Source organism: Ascochyta rabiei, chromosome 22 (genome assembly GCF_004011695.2).
Source record: "Ascochyta rabiei chromosome 22, complete sequence".
Classification (NCBI taxonomy): Eukaryota; Fungi; Ascomycota; class Dothideomycetes; order Pleosporales; family Didymellaceae; genus Ascochyta; species Ascochyta rabiei.
Genome location: NC_082426.1, coordinates 583,738 through 599,327, shown reverse-complemented (window position 1 = coordinate 599,327; position 15,590 = coordinate 583,738). Strand labels below are relative to the sequence as shown.

At 57.4% G+C, this 15,590-nt stretch overlaps 7 protein-coding genes across 7 annotated transcripts, besides 10 other annotated features; 4 read left to right on the top strand and 3 right to left on the bottom strand.

Annotated features, from left to right (window-relative positions):
* Window positions 1-144: 144 nt before the first annotated feature.
* Window positions 145-181: a tandem repeat.
* Window positions 182-978: 797 nt separating this feature from the next.
* Window positions 979-4,625, top strand: EKO05_0011410 (uncharacterized protein; the record flags this gene model as incomplete). Its single annotated transcript, XM_038944401.1, has 5 exons — window positions 979-1,159; window positions 1,222-1,605; window positions 1,661-3,344; window positions 3,396-3,700; window positions 3,754-4,625. 5 exons carry the CDS (start codon window positions 979-981, stop codon window positions 4,623-4,625), a joined length of 3,426 nt encoding a protein of 1,141 aa, XP_038792597.1.
* Window positions 1,705-1,748: a tandem repeat.
* A 1,222-nt stretch (window positions 4,626-5,847) lies between the features above and the next one.
* On the bottom strand, window positions 5,848-6,076 carry EKO05_0011409 (uncharacterized protein; the record flags this gene model as incomplete). Its single annotated transcript, XM_059637985.1, has 2 exons — window positions 5,848-6,008; window positions 6,058-6,076. 2 exons carry the CDS (start codon window positions 6,074-6,076, stop codon window positions 5,848-5,850), a joined length of 180 nt encoding a protein of 59 aa, XP_059493968.1.
* Window positions 6,077-7,857: 1,781 nt separating this feature from the next.
* Window positions 7,858-7,904: a tandem repeat.
* Window positions 7,892-9,587, bottom strand: EKO05_0011408 (uncharacterized protein; the record flags this gene model as incomplete). Its single annotated transcript, XM_038944474.1, has 2 exons — window positions 7,892-9,220; window positions 9,405-9,587. 2 exons carry the CDS (start codon window positions 9,585-9,587, stop codon window positions 7,892-7,894), a joined length of 1,512 nt encoding a protein of 503 aa, XP_038792596.1.
* A 387-nt stretch (window positions 9,588-9,974) lies between these two features.
* EKO05_0011407 (nuclease) lies at window positions 9,975-11,000 on the top strand (the record flags this gene model as incomplete). The annotated part of the gene is made up of 1 exon (XM_038947553.1): window positions 9,975-11,000. One exon carries the CDS (start codon window positions 9,975-9,977, stop codon window positions 10,998-11,000), a length of 1,026 nt encoding a protein of 341 aa, XP_038792595.1.
* Window positions 10,085-10,109: a tandem repeat.
* Window positions 10,110-10,215: a tandem repeat.
* Window positions 11,001-11,403: 403 nt separating the features above from the next.
* On the bottom strand, window positions 11,404-11,733 carry EKO05_0011406 (protein translocase subunit; the record flags this gene model as incomplete). The annotated part of the gene is made up of 2 exons (XM_059637984.1): window positions 11,404-11,583; window positions 11,653-11,733. The coding sequence occupies 2 exons, from the start codon at window positions 11,731-11,733 to the stop codon at window positions 11,404-11,406; spliced, it is 261 nt and encodes an 86-aa protein (XP_059493967.1).
* Window positions 11,734-11,752: 19 nt separating this feature from the next.
* Window positions 11,753-11,787: a tandem repeat.
* A 535-nt stretch (window positions 11,788-12,322) lies between these two features.
* Window positions 12,323-13,541, top strand: EKO05_0011405 (uncharacterized protein; the record flags this gene model as incomplete). Its single annotated transcript, XM_038944445.1, has 5 exons — window positions 12,323-12,427; window positions 12,486-12,509; window positions 12,586-12,738; window positions 12,802-13,062; window positions 13,122-13,541. The coding sequence occupies 5 exons, from the start codon at window positions 12,323-12,325 to the stop codon at window positions 13,539-13,541; spliced, it is 963 nt and encodes a 320-aa protein (XP_038792593.1).
* A 345-nt stretch (window positions 13,542-13,886) lies between these two features.
* Window positions 13,887-13,913: a tandem repeat.
* Window positions 13,914-14,127: 214 nt separating this feature from the next.
* Window positions 14,128-14,166: a tandem repeat.
* A 351-nt stretch (window positions 14,167-14,517) lies between these two features.
* Window positions 14,518-14,775, top strand: EKO05_0011404 (uncharacterized protein; the record flags this gene model as incomplete). The annotated part of the gene is made up of 1 exon (XM_059637983.1): window positions 14,518-14,775. The coding sequence occupies one exon, from the start codon at window positions 14,518-14,520 to the stop codon at window positions 14,773-14,775; it is 258 nt and encodes an 85-aa protein (XP_059493966.1).
* Window positions 14,776-15,360: 585 nt separating this feature from the next.
* Window positions 15,361-15,385: a tandem repeat.
* Window positions 15,386-15,404: a tandem repeat.
* Between the last annotated feature and the right edge of the window lie 186 nt (window positions 15,405-15,590).

Below are 15,590 nucleotides of genomic sequence, written 5' to 3'. Positions count from 1 at the left end.
GCAGGACGAGAAATCAGGACAGCATAGGTAGTTGGGCGCTGCAGCAAGTCCGTCGACGACTCGCCTGGCAATGGAAGGGTGGCAGCAGCTTCTAGCGGCCGGAGGCGCAAGTGACGAGCGCGATTCCGGCTACCGATATCTAGTAGTCATGGGAGTCATGGGAGTCATGGGAGTCATGGGAATCGTGCCGGGCGCCAGGCTAGGCGACGGCAGCGTATCATTCTGTCTCCCTTTTGGCAGCGTGTTGTGTCTGAGAGCTCCTAATGCCCTGGAGCGCCGGCGGGCGGTTGCATCGTCAAACAGCGAGTGAGCGCGGTGCCGAGTGCTCCCAGCCTGCGATTTGCAAAGGGAACGGCTGTCCCGGAGACCCGCCACTATGGCCCATGGGCGCCCAAGGCCGGGGCCGAGCGTAATTTTCAAGCCAATGAGAGGCCATGTGGCGCAGCTGTTCCGCGCCGCCAGGCCTCCCTATTCCTCGCCGCCCTGTGCGCCAGCTAGATACTTGTACCCTGCTGCATGGACGCTGGCGTGTCGTGCCATGACAGGGGCACCGAAACCGTACAGCGTGATGCCTGCAGCCATGCCGTTCTCTGCTAGGCTTCCTGGCAAACGCAGTAGCTGCAGCCCGCCTCGGTTGTGGTCGCAGAACGGGAGATATAAGCATGGCAAGCCAATCCCGCCCGTCTCCACTCGCATCTTCTCCTCTGCATTTTGACGTCGTCGAAGCATACATACCAAGTAGTACCTACCGCGTTGCTGCAGCCGCGCAGTCGAGTATCCTCGCAAACCCTGGTCCCCTCGCCTGAATCGCACACCCACCCCGGCACGCTGCACACGAGCCGGTACCTGACTTTAACCTAAAAGTCACCTGGCCCGCGGCGGGCTCTGCGCAGCGATCCTCCGTGTGCCCTCTTGATGCTGAAACGAGTGTGAAGCGACCAAAAGACAAGTCAATTGCTCCGCGACCAGGATCCTTCCATGTCGAACGGTTTTCGTGCTCCTTTGTCTGGCTCCAGACCCCCAAGTCTCCCCCACCATACCCAGAAACAGAACCTCATCGAAGCCAACCTGCTGGAACTTGGTTTGCTGGGCCGCAAGCACCAGAAGAAGAACAAGGAGAAGGTTGTCGAGTTCAGATCCACTGCAGATCACAGCGACGGTACCTGCTCCCTAAACTATTAAGACCTGTCTAGGAGCTCAGGGCACTCATGACTTTCCTAGGAGGCTTGCGCCCTGGCTCGCGCAGCTCCCACAATACTTCATCCACCGCCACTGCGAAGCTCTTCTCGTCATACCCCCAACGCAACGACGCCAGTGTCGACCGCCAGGTACCGTTGCACAGCGCCAGAGGCATGGCCGGCGTGCTCGACATCGAGAGGTCGCGCACCAGACGAGAGCGCACTTTCATAGGCAGCGATTGTGCCGTATGTGAGGAGGCGCTTGAGCACACACTGCGAGGCGAACGTATCCTGCAGCTGTCGTGCGGCCATGTCTCCCACGAAGCTTGCTTCTACGAATACATCCGCGAGTTTGAAGCCAAGGAGTGTCCAACATGTAACGCAACGCTCGGCCTTGACACCAGCCGAGGAGGCAACATAGACCTTGGTGCGTGTGGCCGCTCATAATGAAGCGACGGAGAAATGCTGACAGTTGCTTGTAGAGAAGATCGTTCGCTCAGTGCAGGCGGAGGCGCCGCAGATCAGCAGCCAAAGCCAAAGCCAAGGCCAGGGCCATAGCCAAAGCCAAAGGAGTCACCAGAACACACCGACGCCATGGGATAACCAGACGATGCACTCCGCCAGCGGCCAGACACAAGGCCGTTCTCGCAACGGCAGCGATGCTTCAGCTCGATTCGCACCCTCACACCATACACGACAACGGGACAGCAGCCATAGCCGTGAGCGCGGCTCTGACCGAGGTGGCTCCATGTCGCGTCAACATTTGCGGAGCGATAGTGGCGCAACGGGCGCAGCCTCTTCGCAAGATTACGCGGCGGCCCAGGACGGTCGGCGACACGACTATGACGTGCAGTCGATGGAAACCAGCCTCAGCAGCCCCCGTGCACTCTTGAAGAACCCAATCCCGGCGCCAACAGTAACCGTTCGAAGCGAATTTCCAACACTCAGCAAGTCGCGGCAACAGCAAAGTTTGACGTGTTTGGTGACGGTCGAGGTGGTGGAAGGAAAATGGCGGCCAGACCCTGAGGACATGCGAGGTGCGCCCTTGCTCTCATTAGCAAGCGCGACCGAGAGCTCGTTTGGGCGCCCCAAATCGCCGGCACGCAGCAGGCACGCCGCCTACGACTTTGACACACCGTACGAATCCGAACAAGTTCTGGACGAAACCACCGAGGATCTGCATGCTCGTGTTGACAATTGGCACGGTCTTGACTTCTCACGCTTTGGCAAGCTGCGTCTGCACGGTCAGATCCGCGTTGGCAAGGACCGGCAGTCGTGGCAAGAGCTCGAATGCTATCTCTTTTCTGAGATGCTCATATGTGTCAAGGAGAAGAAGGGTACTGCCCAGCCCCAGTGGGACAACACAAAGGCGTCCAGATCGGCGAAGAAGTCAAAGTGCACGCTGAAGGGCTCCATTCTTATCAAGAAGCACCTGAACCAGGTTGAACACTCGCCTGATGACCTCATCCTCACCCTAAGCCTTTCCGTGGCAGAGCTGCCTTCGTTCCATCTGCAGTTCCCAGACCGGAGCCAGCTGGAGCTGTGGCGACGGGCTCTGATGGATGTCCGCTTGGACTTCCCCATGAGCAGAGGAATGCCAGATTATGACCAGGACCACTCCGGAACCGAAGAAGATGACTATCGAAGACCCAAGCGAGTCTCGTCCGTCAACTCCTCTTACGGCGCTGCGCGCTCGACAATGACTGCTCCTACTGAATACACTAGCTCTCGCGCTGGTCCCCCAGAACCACGCTTGTCTGGCTCCGTTCACGTACCCATTGATGTCGTCGTGGTCATCCCTGTGTCATCATCAATGCAGGGCTTGAAGATCAACTTGTTGCGAGACACTCTTAGGTTCCTCGTTCACAACCTTGGTGAACGTGACCGCATGGGACTAGTAACATTTGGTTCAAGCGGCGGCGGTGTTCCCATCGTCGGTATGACCGGCAAGGCTTGGAGGGACTGGCCCAAAGTACTCGAATCGATACGGCCTGTAGGCCAGAAAAGCCTCCGTGCTGACGTGGTAGATGGCGCCAACGTAGCCATGGATTTGCTGATGCAACGAAAGTCGAGCAATCCGCTTTCAAGCATACTGCTCATCAGCGACTCGTCCACTTCAGATGTTGAGAGCGTGGACTTTGTGATTTCCCGCGCTGAAGCTGCAAAGTATGTCTCATCGCTCGTAGCTCACCTTTCTCCGGCTAACATCGTGCTCAGGGTCTCCATTCACTCATTTGGCCTTGGTCTTACTCACAAGCCCGACACCATGATCGAGTTGTCTACGCGAACTAAGGCATCCTACACCTACGTGAAGGATTGGATGATGCTGCGCGAGTGTGTTGCAGGGTGTCTTGGTTCACTCCAGACTACTTCGCACCAGAACGTCAGGCTGAAGTTACGTCTACCTGAAGGCTCACCTGCCAAATTTGTTAAGATCAGCGGGGCATTGCAAATCACAAAACGGGCTACTGGAAGAGATGCCGAAGCTGCACTGGGCGACTTGCGCTTCGGCGACAAGCGAGGTATGCAGAGCAACAGATCCCACACAATACTTCATGTTGCTAATCGTCACTAGATATTCTAGTGCAGCTAGCCATCGCTCCGGACTCAGGCTCGCCCGAGCAGCTCCTGCAGGACCCTTGGGAGACTATTGTATCTGGATTGGAAGCCTTAGGCGGCCCGCTCGACCAAGATGATTCACGCACACTCAGCGTAGAAGAAGTGCCATTGATCCAAGCCGACCTCACATATGGCGACATTCTCCGGGAAGGAACTGTCTCACACCTGCCAAGACCCTCATTGCTTGCTATTACCCTACTACCTTCTGGTCCCAAAAAGAGCTCTACAGCATTTCCACCGACACCACCTATTCCCCCTCACCCGCATGTTGTTCAGCGTCGCATGGAGCTTCTGACATCAGACATGTTGACGCGTTCACTTACGCTAGTTTCGCGCGGTCAACATGAACGAGCACACCATCTTCTTAAAGAGACGCGAAGTATTTTGAAGGGGCTGGGCAAGGGAGGGCTGCCGCCTCTGCCGCCTCCAGGCCAACGGCGACACGACGCTCCCAGCACAACCGGCAGCACTGGGACCTCGTCACCTACACATAGCAGTGGCGGAGACACTCGACCACGAACCCCCTCGCCACATGCCAACAGTCCGTTCACCCCCGCAGCGGGCATCGACGCTAGAACCATGCACGCACTCGATGCAGAATTGGAGTCTAGCTTGGAATGGATCAACCATCCTGCAGTGTTTGGCAGAGACTCGAGGAAGGCCGTATTGCAGGCGATCGGTGTCATTTCCTCACAACGCGCATACACATTCAGGTCGCCCTCCGAGTCACTTTGGGCTGAGCGTGTCCAGGGCGTGAAACGCCTGTCGGAACGCTCGCGCGAATGGCGTGAGTCTGGCGACCAAGAAGCTCTTATGGAGGAGAACTAATCACCCCTCTCTTCTGTCTGAGCTCTACGATTTCCTTGTATATGTTGTTAGATACCACATCATAGCTCGACTACCCCACGTTGCTTCTTTTTTTACGGATACTATACCCCTGGCGATTGTCTGTTTGGGCTTCATTGGATTGGCGGGTCATTGCTTCACCCAGTATCCGACCTCGACTGGATTATATACTGTCTTTACGAGAAAAACCACCGCTGGCTGCCTGTTTCTTTGCCAAGATTGGCCTGCAAAAGTTGCATCATAGCATAGTCTTCACTTCCATCGTTATACCTGGAGGACATTACAAGCGTTGCGACTTTTACAGCGTAGATACATGAATATTCTAACCGTACTGTCTTTACTTCACAACTACACATGATGATGTGCGCTCGCTCCACGTACTGGATCGGCCACAGCGCATCAATCTACATCAGTCCGAGGCGGAGATGGATACCAGAGCGCAGGTCTATCCTGCAGCCATTTGCCAAGTGCCTGCCTGCCTGTTACGGCCAACTGCGAAAGAATCGCCGTCGTGATTGTGTCACGCATTGTTTTACTGCATGTCGTCGGATGACACATCTGCAACACGCATGCACATGCAGCAGGGTTCTGATTGCCGGCAAATCGCAATTGCTCCTTCTCAGATGCGCCTTCCTCACTCAGCAAGTTGGTTACACAGCTGTCTCTTGTTGTACATAATGCGATGGCGACAGCGCTTCCAAACCACAGAGCTTCAGACCGCTCTTCGGTATGCGCGAGCGCTCATCTCCGGTCCCACTTCAGCGCAATCCAATAACTCAATTACTGCGCCTACCGTCCAGCTGCATCCTGGGTCTCAGTCAAAACTGTCATGATTGCGACAGGCGCAAGTGGGACCCCGAGGTAGCACAAAGAGCGGGTGTATCCTTCTCCAGAGTGTTGGCAAGCAAGGGTCTAGCGGGCTGCAACGCCTCCTGCCGCGTCCGACAGGCACCATCAACAGATGACGTCGTGCCACCATAAACAACAGCCTTCTTCCAACGTCCAACGATGACAAAAGCAAATCCTTCGACCCAGGTCCCACTTGATCACCAATTCGCTCGCATGCATCCTGATGCTCCAAAACGGCAAGTCAAACGACAACGCAGACCAGGTGTTGAAACAACATCCCCTCATAACGATCTCGTTGCACCTGGTTCCGAGCGGCCAAACGGAGGATGCAAGCTTTCCAGATGGATGGATTTGCTCAATACAGCAAGCTCGAGAATCCCGAAACTCTCAACGTGCGCTTCCCTTGCATTGGCCGCTGATCCATGCTGCCGTCTGCAGGCACGGCAGCTACATCTGTCAGCTTTCTAACACACGGCACGGAGCGCATCCGCGGTAACACTATCGCTGTGCTTGCATCTGAATCTGCGTCAGCTTCAGTTCTCCAATGGACTTCTCAACGTCTCACGAGTGCTTTTTATGCACATTTGGTCCTTTTCCGTGGAAAAAACAACCGCAATGACAACACCCCACCCAGCTGTGCTCAATCGAACAGGATAAGTCAAGACCTCAACAGGATGTTGAGATGTCTGCCGCTACCTAAGGAGTGATTTTGAAACACCGAGACCGCCGTTTGACGTTGGGGCTTGAGGCAGGAAATCTGGCCGTTTGTTCCCAGCGTGCCCGATTTGAGCACACAAGCGTCATTTTCCTCGTGGAACCAGGGTACCGAAGGATTGTCGAGGCGAGGCGGGCCATCGGTTCATGAGCCACAGCTAGATACGCAACAAGAACGAGACAGGGGCATTTGTAACGCTGTGCGGAGTTGAAGTACGAAACCCCTATACCACTGTACCTTATGCCAGCCACCCTAGTATCGGCCCACCTTGATTGTCTTTTGAGTTTCGAAGATATGGGAATACCGGTAAGTGGCCTCGGTCTCATTGCGCACACCTACGTCGCGGTGATGCAATGTTGGGTTGTCACAGCGTTCTCGAAAACAGCGTTATCAGCATCGTGCCTAACTCTCCCTGAAAATCAATCACCTCATCCGAGGCCTCCACCCATTAATCCACGAGCCCCCACCCTTGTGGGCCGCACAGGACCGTCGAGCCCGTTCCCCTGGCCGTCGTATGGCGCTTTGTCCCAGAATTCACTTTTGCTTACCCAAGGACAACTCTAGCCTGGCCCCGTCTGGATTGGCATCTCCAAACATGGCTCTGTGGGGTGCTGCAGCGCTTCTTCGAGGCCGTCATCTGCACCCGGCCGCAAGGACTGCGAGTCAGTATAGTAGTCATCTATAACAAGGGCGATAATGTCGCGAAAGAGAGGGCGAGCCTTTGAGAGGGACTATTGATATTGACAATATACAGATCTCGCCGCGCGCATGCCAACGAGCGGGTCTTTGCTTGCGATACGGTCAAATGGGCGGCCCACAGCCATGATCAACCCCATACTACATAGCACTTCCGTGTCGCCTTCACCGTTTGGCTGGGGCGGCATCCTGCTCCTCATCGATTCCGCATCGGTCCCACGTGCTCGTCTCATTCGGGAAGTTGGGCTAAGCCGGTCCGAGTCGTGCAGACAGGGCACTATAGGCGGCCTATCACCATCTGCGCCGCCTATAGCACGCGTCCATATAGGTAGAACACGCGACTTGCATCCAACAGCGCTCAGCACGAGCTTCTCACGCTGTGCATGCGCACAACCTACCTATATCATCTTGCACACGCGGCCTCTCGCCGATCTGGTATCCGTGTGGTATCCGTGTGGTATCCGATGTGGATGGGTGTACACTGTGTGTGTGCACACGCATGTGTGCATGCCATGCAGTTCGGCGATTTGATTGCGAGAGCACGGCTGGAGATCAGAGCCTCCTGGCGGGGCACACCGAATGCTCCGAGGAGGTGGGTAACGGTGTGCGGGCCGATGTGAACGGCTGATGATCGGTCGCGACTACTATGCATATTGGTGTGTGGGTGGCACTTGTGCTTTACCAGGTCGCCGAAGCCGCGTACTGATAAGGGTGGGACCCCGGAGCCCTAGTCATTTTCATGCTCTCGCGATCTGAAGTTGATTGGTCGCATTCGCTTGCGTTATTCACAGGATGTGGTGTCAGTCCTCAACCTGTGTATACCCGTGTGCAAGAGCGAAAATGCGTTCAATGATGGCTCAGTGATGTCCACAACCACCACATTCCGCTTAGCGAGCATGTTCAATTCTAGACCTACTGAATACAGCGTACACATACAACCACACATCATACATGCACCCTACCTCACCTCGCCTCAACTCACCTCACTTCACCTAAACCTCTCAAACCGCTCCTCCTCCTCAAGCCTCCTCTCCACCCTGCTAATCGTCTCCTGGTCATACACATCCTCCGGCCTCTTATCCCCCTTCAGCACCTCCTTCTCGTGCTTTGCCATCTCCTCCTTGGTCATGCACACCAAGTCGCGCATGTGCAGGACGCTGCGCTTCTGGCCGGGTGTGGAGTCGTCGACCATGTCAGCGCCTGGCTTCCGCCAGCGCGTGAGGAACAGGCGCGTGGACAGGCCGCTGAGGATGCTGCGGGCGCTGTAGACTTCTTCGACGAGGTACCCGACGTCGTCCTGTGTGATTGGGATCTTGAGGCCCTGGGCAGGCGCGCCGGTGATGTGGCGCGCGAGGCGCTCTTCGCTGCCCTGCAGCGCGCCGAGGATGCCGTCGTACATTTTGTCGCGGCTCTTGCTGGGCAGGTATTCGTTGGGGTAGCCGGTGATGTGCAGGATGACGTGGTTGGCGACGCTGAGCCCGAAGATGGCGGGCATGGTGCCGAGGACGGGGAGGATGCGGACGCGGAAGTCTGCTAGTACGCCGAGTTCGCCCACGTTGCCCTTCTCAAACTCTTCCTGCTTGAGGGGCTGCAGCTCGGCTTTTCCGGGCCCCGGTCGCTCTGTGCTGTACACGACGGGGATGCCGGAGCTGACGCCCAGGAGCCGCAGTTTGCGCCGTGTTGATTTGGATAGAGGGTCGTCGGTCGAGGTGGATATGTCGCCGATGAAGAGACGTGTCGGGTCGCTCTTGCAGCCGGCGCCCATGGAGGAAATCACCGGGATCGAGTTGGTGTAGCAGTAGTGCAGGAGCGCGACCTTGGAGTCGATGTTATCGATGGCGTCGATTACAAAGTCTGGGGCTTGACCATTGAGAGAGGATAGTTGAGTCGGGGCGCTCTGCGCTGAGAACAAGGCGTTGAGGCATTCGAAATGGGTCCACGGCGTGACTTTCTCGAGATGGCGGCGGATGCAATGGACCTTGGGCGTTCCCACGTCGGAGAGCGTGGCTAAAGCGTGGCGATTCAAAGACGAGAGAGTCACTTGGTCGAAGTCAATCAGGCGGATCTTGGAGCATCCAGAGCGGGCGAGGGCGGCAGCTGCGTGAGAACCAACGCCACCACAACCGACGACGATGATGAAAGCGTTGCGGAGTTTCTCTAACCCTGGATCGCCGAGGAAGACGCGGTTGCGGGCCAGCTGCTCGAGGATCAGGTCGTCGTCGTAGTCGCCCTTACGGGCACGGGCTGCGAGAGCTATGGAGCGTTCGTCTTCAGCGCTGGGTTTGAACACGTTGGAGGCGGCGCCATATTCGGTGAGCTGGGCGGTGTTAGTGCGTTTTGAGGCACTCGAGATGGTCGAACAGGCACGTGAGGAAGCAGCCCCGAAAAGTAAGAGAAGCCCCAAGAAGTTAGGAACATTCGAAAACATGGCATAGCCTTTAGAACATACGACCTGTCAGTCGAAACGGTGAAGGACATTTCAACAGCGAGAGCATACTTACTCTTGTGGAGCGGTGGTTGTCAGTGATGTCTGGAATCGAAGCTTTCAAGTCGGCCACTCTGTACATGCGCTTCGCCTTCTGCAGACCGAGGATGGTGCTGGCGACAACGACTCCCGACACGACTGCCGTCGTTATGAGCTGAGCGTTGCGATTTTCGGTCGCTCGAGATATCCACGAGGACATGTCGGCGGTGTGTGAATGTGTGTTACAACAACGGTGATTCGAAGCTCCTTCTGCTGGCAATCACCGTCCCATCTCTTTCCTGTCGCCGAAGACGGTCTTTGTTCCCTGGTGCAACGCTGACAAAGTGCGATGGATGATGGAGAAGGATGCGGCTCAAGGCTCAGATGTCGGTGTGGGACTAGAGCGCAAGGGGCAAGGCGGCTCTTTAAATTCCGTGGATGACCTTCTTGACAGTAGCCGCCAGCGAAGGACCGGGGCACGACTCGACGCGTTTGAGACACTCTGCACGCGCAGTCCGGACACCTGATCGCTCCTGCCTGTGTTGGCTGCCCATAAGAGCGAGCGACGCTGCCTACAGCCCGTTACCCGCGTTGGTCTGCCGCAGCCATGTCCAAAGTCACCTTTGCCATCATTGCAGCTGGCGGTGCAGCGGCCGGCGCAGCAGCAACAGCGGCCTTGTACTCGACGAAGAAAGACAGCCTCCCACTCACGCCCGTCACCACCACCACCACCACCACCACCGCCGCCGCCGCCGCCACCGTCACCGGCCTGCCGCGACCAAGCCCAGTTCCCGCCGTTCCCTCTACACCTGCGCCCGCCGCCGCCCGCCGTCCGCCGCCCGTCGACCCCAACGGGCTCTTCCAGTATGGATTCCCCGGCCCGGTCAACGACCTCCGCCCTGCAGCCTCGCTGACGTCGTCGTATGACCGCGAGCGGCGCAACCCAGCGTGGGTCGCCGAGCACATCACGCCGGCGTCGCTCGCCAACAGCAACGCGGACCGCAGGCACAGTGTGTTTGTCGAGGACGTAGGCATCCCGGAGAAGTTCCGCGCAAAGCTCAAGGACTACTTCCGCAGCGGCTATGACCGCGGCCACCAGGTGCCTGCGGCGGACGCCAAGTGGAGCCAGGAGGCCATGGACGACACGTTTGCGCTGAGCAACATGTGCCCGCAGGTGGGCGACGGCTTCAACCGCGACTACTGGGCGCACTTTGAGGACTTTTGCCGGAGGCTGACGCACCACTACCCGAGCGTGCGGATTGTCACGGGCCCGCTGTACCTGCCCAAGCGCGAGGCGGACGGCAAGTGGCGCGTCAGCTACGAGATGATTGGGACGCCGCCTAATGTCGCGGTGCCTACGCATTTCTACAAGGTCATCTTCGCCGAGGACGGGGCGCTGGGCGGCAAGGTGGCGCTGGGCGCGTTTGTGCTGCCGAATGCGCGCATCGACAACAAGAAGCCGTTGACCGACTTTGAGGTGCCCGTCGAGGCGGTGGAGCGGGCGAGCGGGCTGGAGTTTGCGACCAAGCTGGATGCGAGCCGGCGCAAGAGGCTGTGCCAGGAGGTCAACTGCTCGGTGATTGTCAAGGAGTATGCGCAGCGACAGAAGGCGTTTGCCAAGCCGGCTGCTTGAGGTGTGTGGTGGAGGTGTGTGGTTGAGTGTGTGGTGGAGGTGTCTGTTGGAGGTGTGTGGTGGAGGTGTCTGTTGGAGGTGTGTGGTGGAGTGTCTGTTGGAGGTGTCTGTTGGAGGTGTGTGGTGGAGTGTCTGTTGGAGGTGTCTGTTGGAGGTGTCTGCTGGAGCAGTTGTCTGAATTCTCTGCCTGAGTAGTGTTTGTGGAGACGAGCCTATGCATAGCGGCGTCGTTGTTTTCTGGTGTATAGGGTGTATACCACATAGCGCATACTCTCCTACACAGCGCTTGCTGATGTTGTACAATATGATACAGAGGGTGTTTGTCCAACATGCCTATCTTGAACCTGTCTCATCCACCATGTCGTCCAGACCTCAAAGCCTCGGCCCTCTCGCCCTTGCTCCTTCACAGACTCAGACCGCCAGCAGCACTCTCCTTTTGTATGCGAGCGACGTACTGCTTGCTGACCGTGTTCCAGGCGCTCATGTACTTCTCCATGCACGACTTGAAGCAGCCCTCCTCGCCGCTGGACAGCGAGGTGCCGGGCTTGGGGACGCAGCGCTCGAAGCAGTGCTCGTTGAGTTTCTGGGTTTCTTGGTTAGGTGCTGGATTGGGAGGGGTGGTACGGGGTGGGAGAGAGGGAGTGCTGGGTACCTCGACTAGCATGCGCGCGTTCTGCATGGCGGCTTCTTGCTGCACCTGGCGCATGATCTGCATCTTGCTGTCGTCGGCCATTGTGTGGGTAGTGGAGTAATGTGGTGTGTGGTGTGTGGTGTGTGATGTGTGGTGGCGTATGGGTTTTTGGGTGGCTGATGTTGCTCTGTATCTGCAGTGTTGGTGGCGTATGGGTTTTTGGGTGGCTGATGTTGCTCTGTATCTGCGGTGTTGGCGGCGTCAAGAAAGTGGTCGACGTCAAAAAAGTGGTCGACGTCAAGGGCTCCGTCGGACGTGTCGGTGGTCGGTGCTTGGTGGCAGTGGCGCGCCCGTTGCTGGATCCCTGTACCCCTGCCCTGCTCTCCCGCGTGCAAAGGTGTCAAGGTGTCCGGGTGTCGGGTGTCAAGGTGGAAAGGCCACTCATCACCAGCATCCTCCGCGGCTCAACCACCTGTGCGCCGCCCACACCCACACCAGCTCTCTTCTTTTCTCTTCTTCTCTTCTCCTCCGCTTCTCTGCTTCTCTGCCTAGCTGCCTCTTCGTCACGACTTGAATTGCGACACGACTCGAATTGCGAAAGCACCACCGGCCTCGTGCTTTCTTCGCGCCCTCGAGCCATCGCCAACTGGAGCGCGAGACAGCTCGACAAGCCGTTGACCGCCGTGCGACGATGCTGTTCACAAGACCGTGGGCGAGCCTGTGCCTGCTGGCGGGGAGCCTGGCGGGCGTGAGCAGCCTGGGGCTGAGTGAGGACCCGGAGATCAAGGCCATCTCGGTACGCTGCTGCTCTTCTGCTGGCCCACCTTCACTCCCACGCTGACCAACCCACGCAGCTGCGCACACACAGCCTCGAGCCGGTAAGTCGCCCGCCCCGCCACTCGCCCCGCATGCACAGCCATGCGCCGTACAGACGCCTCCTAACCGCACCCACAGCCCTACCTCGACTCGGACATGCAGAGCCGCTGGTGGGACTTTGGCGGCGACACCATCATCCGGACCGACCAGTACATCCGCCTCGCGTCGGACAAGCCCTCGCGCGACGGCTGGCTGTTCTCGCGCGTGCCCCTGACCGCCACCAACTGGGAGGTGCGCCGCCCCCACCCCTCGTGCCCCCCACACAAGCGCAGGCGCTCACGCTCACGCGAGTAGATTGTAGTCGAGTTCAAGGTCCATGGCCAGGGCAACCTCTACGGCGACGGCTTCGCCATCTGGCTCACCAAGCAGCGCGCACAGCGAGGGCCCGTCTTTGGCCACGCCGACAACTTCGAGGGCCTCGGCATCTTCGTCGACACGTACAAGAATAACCGCCCGGGCACCGTCTTCCCCTACATCATGGCCATGAGCGGCGACGGCAAGACGCCCTACGACAAGGACAACGACGGCAAGGCCAACGAGGTCGCCGGCTGCTCGGTACGTGCCTGCCAGCTTGAGTGGAAAACAAGAGATAACACTAACCGGAACACCAACAGGCCCGCGGTATCCGCAACTCCCAAGTCCCCACCAAAGCCCGCATGACGTACTTCCAAGACTCGTTCTTCAAGCTCGACCTGCAGTACAAGTCGGAAAACGAGTACACGACGTGCTTCGAGATCCCCAACTTCAAGATCCCGCCCGTCGCCTACCTGGGCTTCTCCGCCGAGACAGGCGAGCTCTCGGACAACTTCGACATCGTCTCCGTCAGGGCCGACAACCTGTACAAGCGCAACCCCGGCCAGGCCCCTGCCTCTGGCAACACCAAGCCTGGCAAGACGGCCTCGAGCATGACAGGAGAGCAGGAGTCGGGCAGCTGGACGTGGCTCCTTGTCAAGTTTGTCCTGTTGGGTCTGGCGCTAACGGGCGCCTACGTCGGCTTCACCATCTACCGCACGCGACAGCGAGACCGGTTCTAGCGGCGCAGCAACTCGCACACACGTCTCCCCGCCAAGACGTTCCGCCAGCGCCACTTCAACTGGGCTGCCCACGGCTTCTTTGGCTGCGGAGGCAGCGTGTGGATGTGCACCGACCTGGACGAGCAGGCGTGGTTTGACGAGGTGGTGGAACAGCGGCGCAGAGTCTACGGCATCAGCGGCCTGCGCTCGCCGGGGAGAGTGGCGCCCACGTACCATGTCAGCTGGGTGCGAGGGTCGACGGGGTGTGGTGTTAGTTTCTGGGCGTGCACTTTTAGCCGCGCGCTGACATGGGCTGAGCGAGCGGCCACGGCTTGTTCGTCGTGACTTCTTGATCTGATCTGATCTGACATGGCACGACGAGACAAGACAAGATGTATTCTGTAGCCTGGTTTGCATTTGTACCACTTTTCTCCTTCCTTTTTTCTCTTTTTGATCCTATTTCTCTTTGATCCTCTCTCTTCTGATCCTCTTTCTTTTCCCTAGGAAATCCAACCTACCCAAGCCGACGACCAAAAGCATTCCTCGATGACATTGCAGCATGAAAGGAAAGGAGAAATGCAGCATAAAAAAATTGAAAAAGGTGAAGCATGTTCATATCCATGTTCATATCCATGTTCATATTCATAAACTCAATCGTAGCAAGTAACCATGTGGAATGAGATGAATTCTTCTCTTTTTTGATCCTTTCTTTGAGAAGAGAATGTAGTAGCGTTCTTAGATTAGCTCTCTTACTTGTTATATAAGAAATATATATAGTAAAGTTCTTAGATTAGCTCTTTTACTTTTCTTATAAGGGAAGAATATAGTAAAGTTCTTAGATTAGCTATTTCACTTTTCTTATAGAAAGAACATATATAGTAAAGTCCTCAGATTAGCTCTCTCGCTGTTCTCACAAGGCCCCACGCGGCACCTTCCACCTCGCGCAGCGGAGCGGGAGGTATCCAGCACCACGGGTTCCTGATCGACTTTGGCTTTAATGCCCCATCGCGCGGTGGAACATCATCACTGGACCCCCTTTTCTCTTCCATCTGCCAGCGGTCAGATGTTGGAGCATGGTCCAAACCACCAACCACGTCCACCTCCCCCGAATTCCTTCAGCAGCAGCCGCCCAGCAACAATGACCACGCATCCCCACTTTGCGACACCGAGAGGTGAAGGCGCTCGGATTGAAAACTACTTGTTTCGTGTCATCAGCCCGCGGCGTCCCACACCCAGCGCCGAACCTCGACCCTAAGACCGCAGGAACAGCGGAGAGTGCACCGAGAGCGCCTGGCTTCGACTCTTTTACTTTTTCCTCAACGCGCGTGGGAACGGCTGGGGGAGCGTGCTTTTGCTACGGAAGCCCGCCCAAGGTCGGGCGGGGGAGGGTTCCATGGATTCTACCCAGAGCTTAGGTGCGAAGCTCGCCTTGTCATCTTCGTGCCGTGATTCAAAGGCGGCGTAAGCGCATCGTACACAGATGCGCCATTCCCTCTGCTTTCCGTTCTTGGGTCATGCACCGCGCTCGTCGGGGTGGATTAGACGCCCGCCGTTCGCTTGTGACGGGGATTTGTCGTTCACTGGGATCTAGTCGCGTCAGCCTTGAGGATTTGCTCGTCCGGCAGGAGACTGTTGGTATGCGCGGCTAGGTGGGAGAGTTTGGGTCACGTACTCGCAGCTCGGGTTGTGGTGGTTTGGCGTTGGCGCAGAGCGCGCGCGCGCGAACAAAAGGTCACGCACGGAAAGCGCGCGCGGGAATCTCCCGTGATCGATGGCACATGACCTAACTTTCCTCATTGGGAAGGTATGACGACTCGTTCTTCGCGTTCGTCCTTCCGTACTCCTCCTCCTCCTCCTCCTCCTCCAACAACAACAACAACAACACTCCACGGAGTCGTGCTGTGCTCTGTCGAGTACACAACAAACGCATCACGCACATCATGGACGCTACCAATACCGCCATGTTGCCGGCTCATCTAAATCGGATGCGAGAGTAGTGAGAGGTTCCACTATAAGAGGCAGTCTCTGGTCTAACGCGTACCGAGCCTGCCCAAGTCTAGACGGGCACAT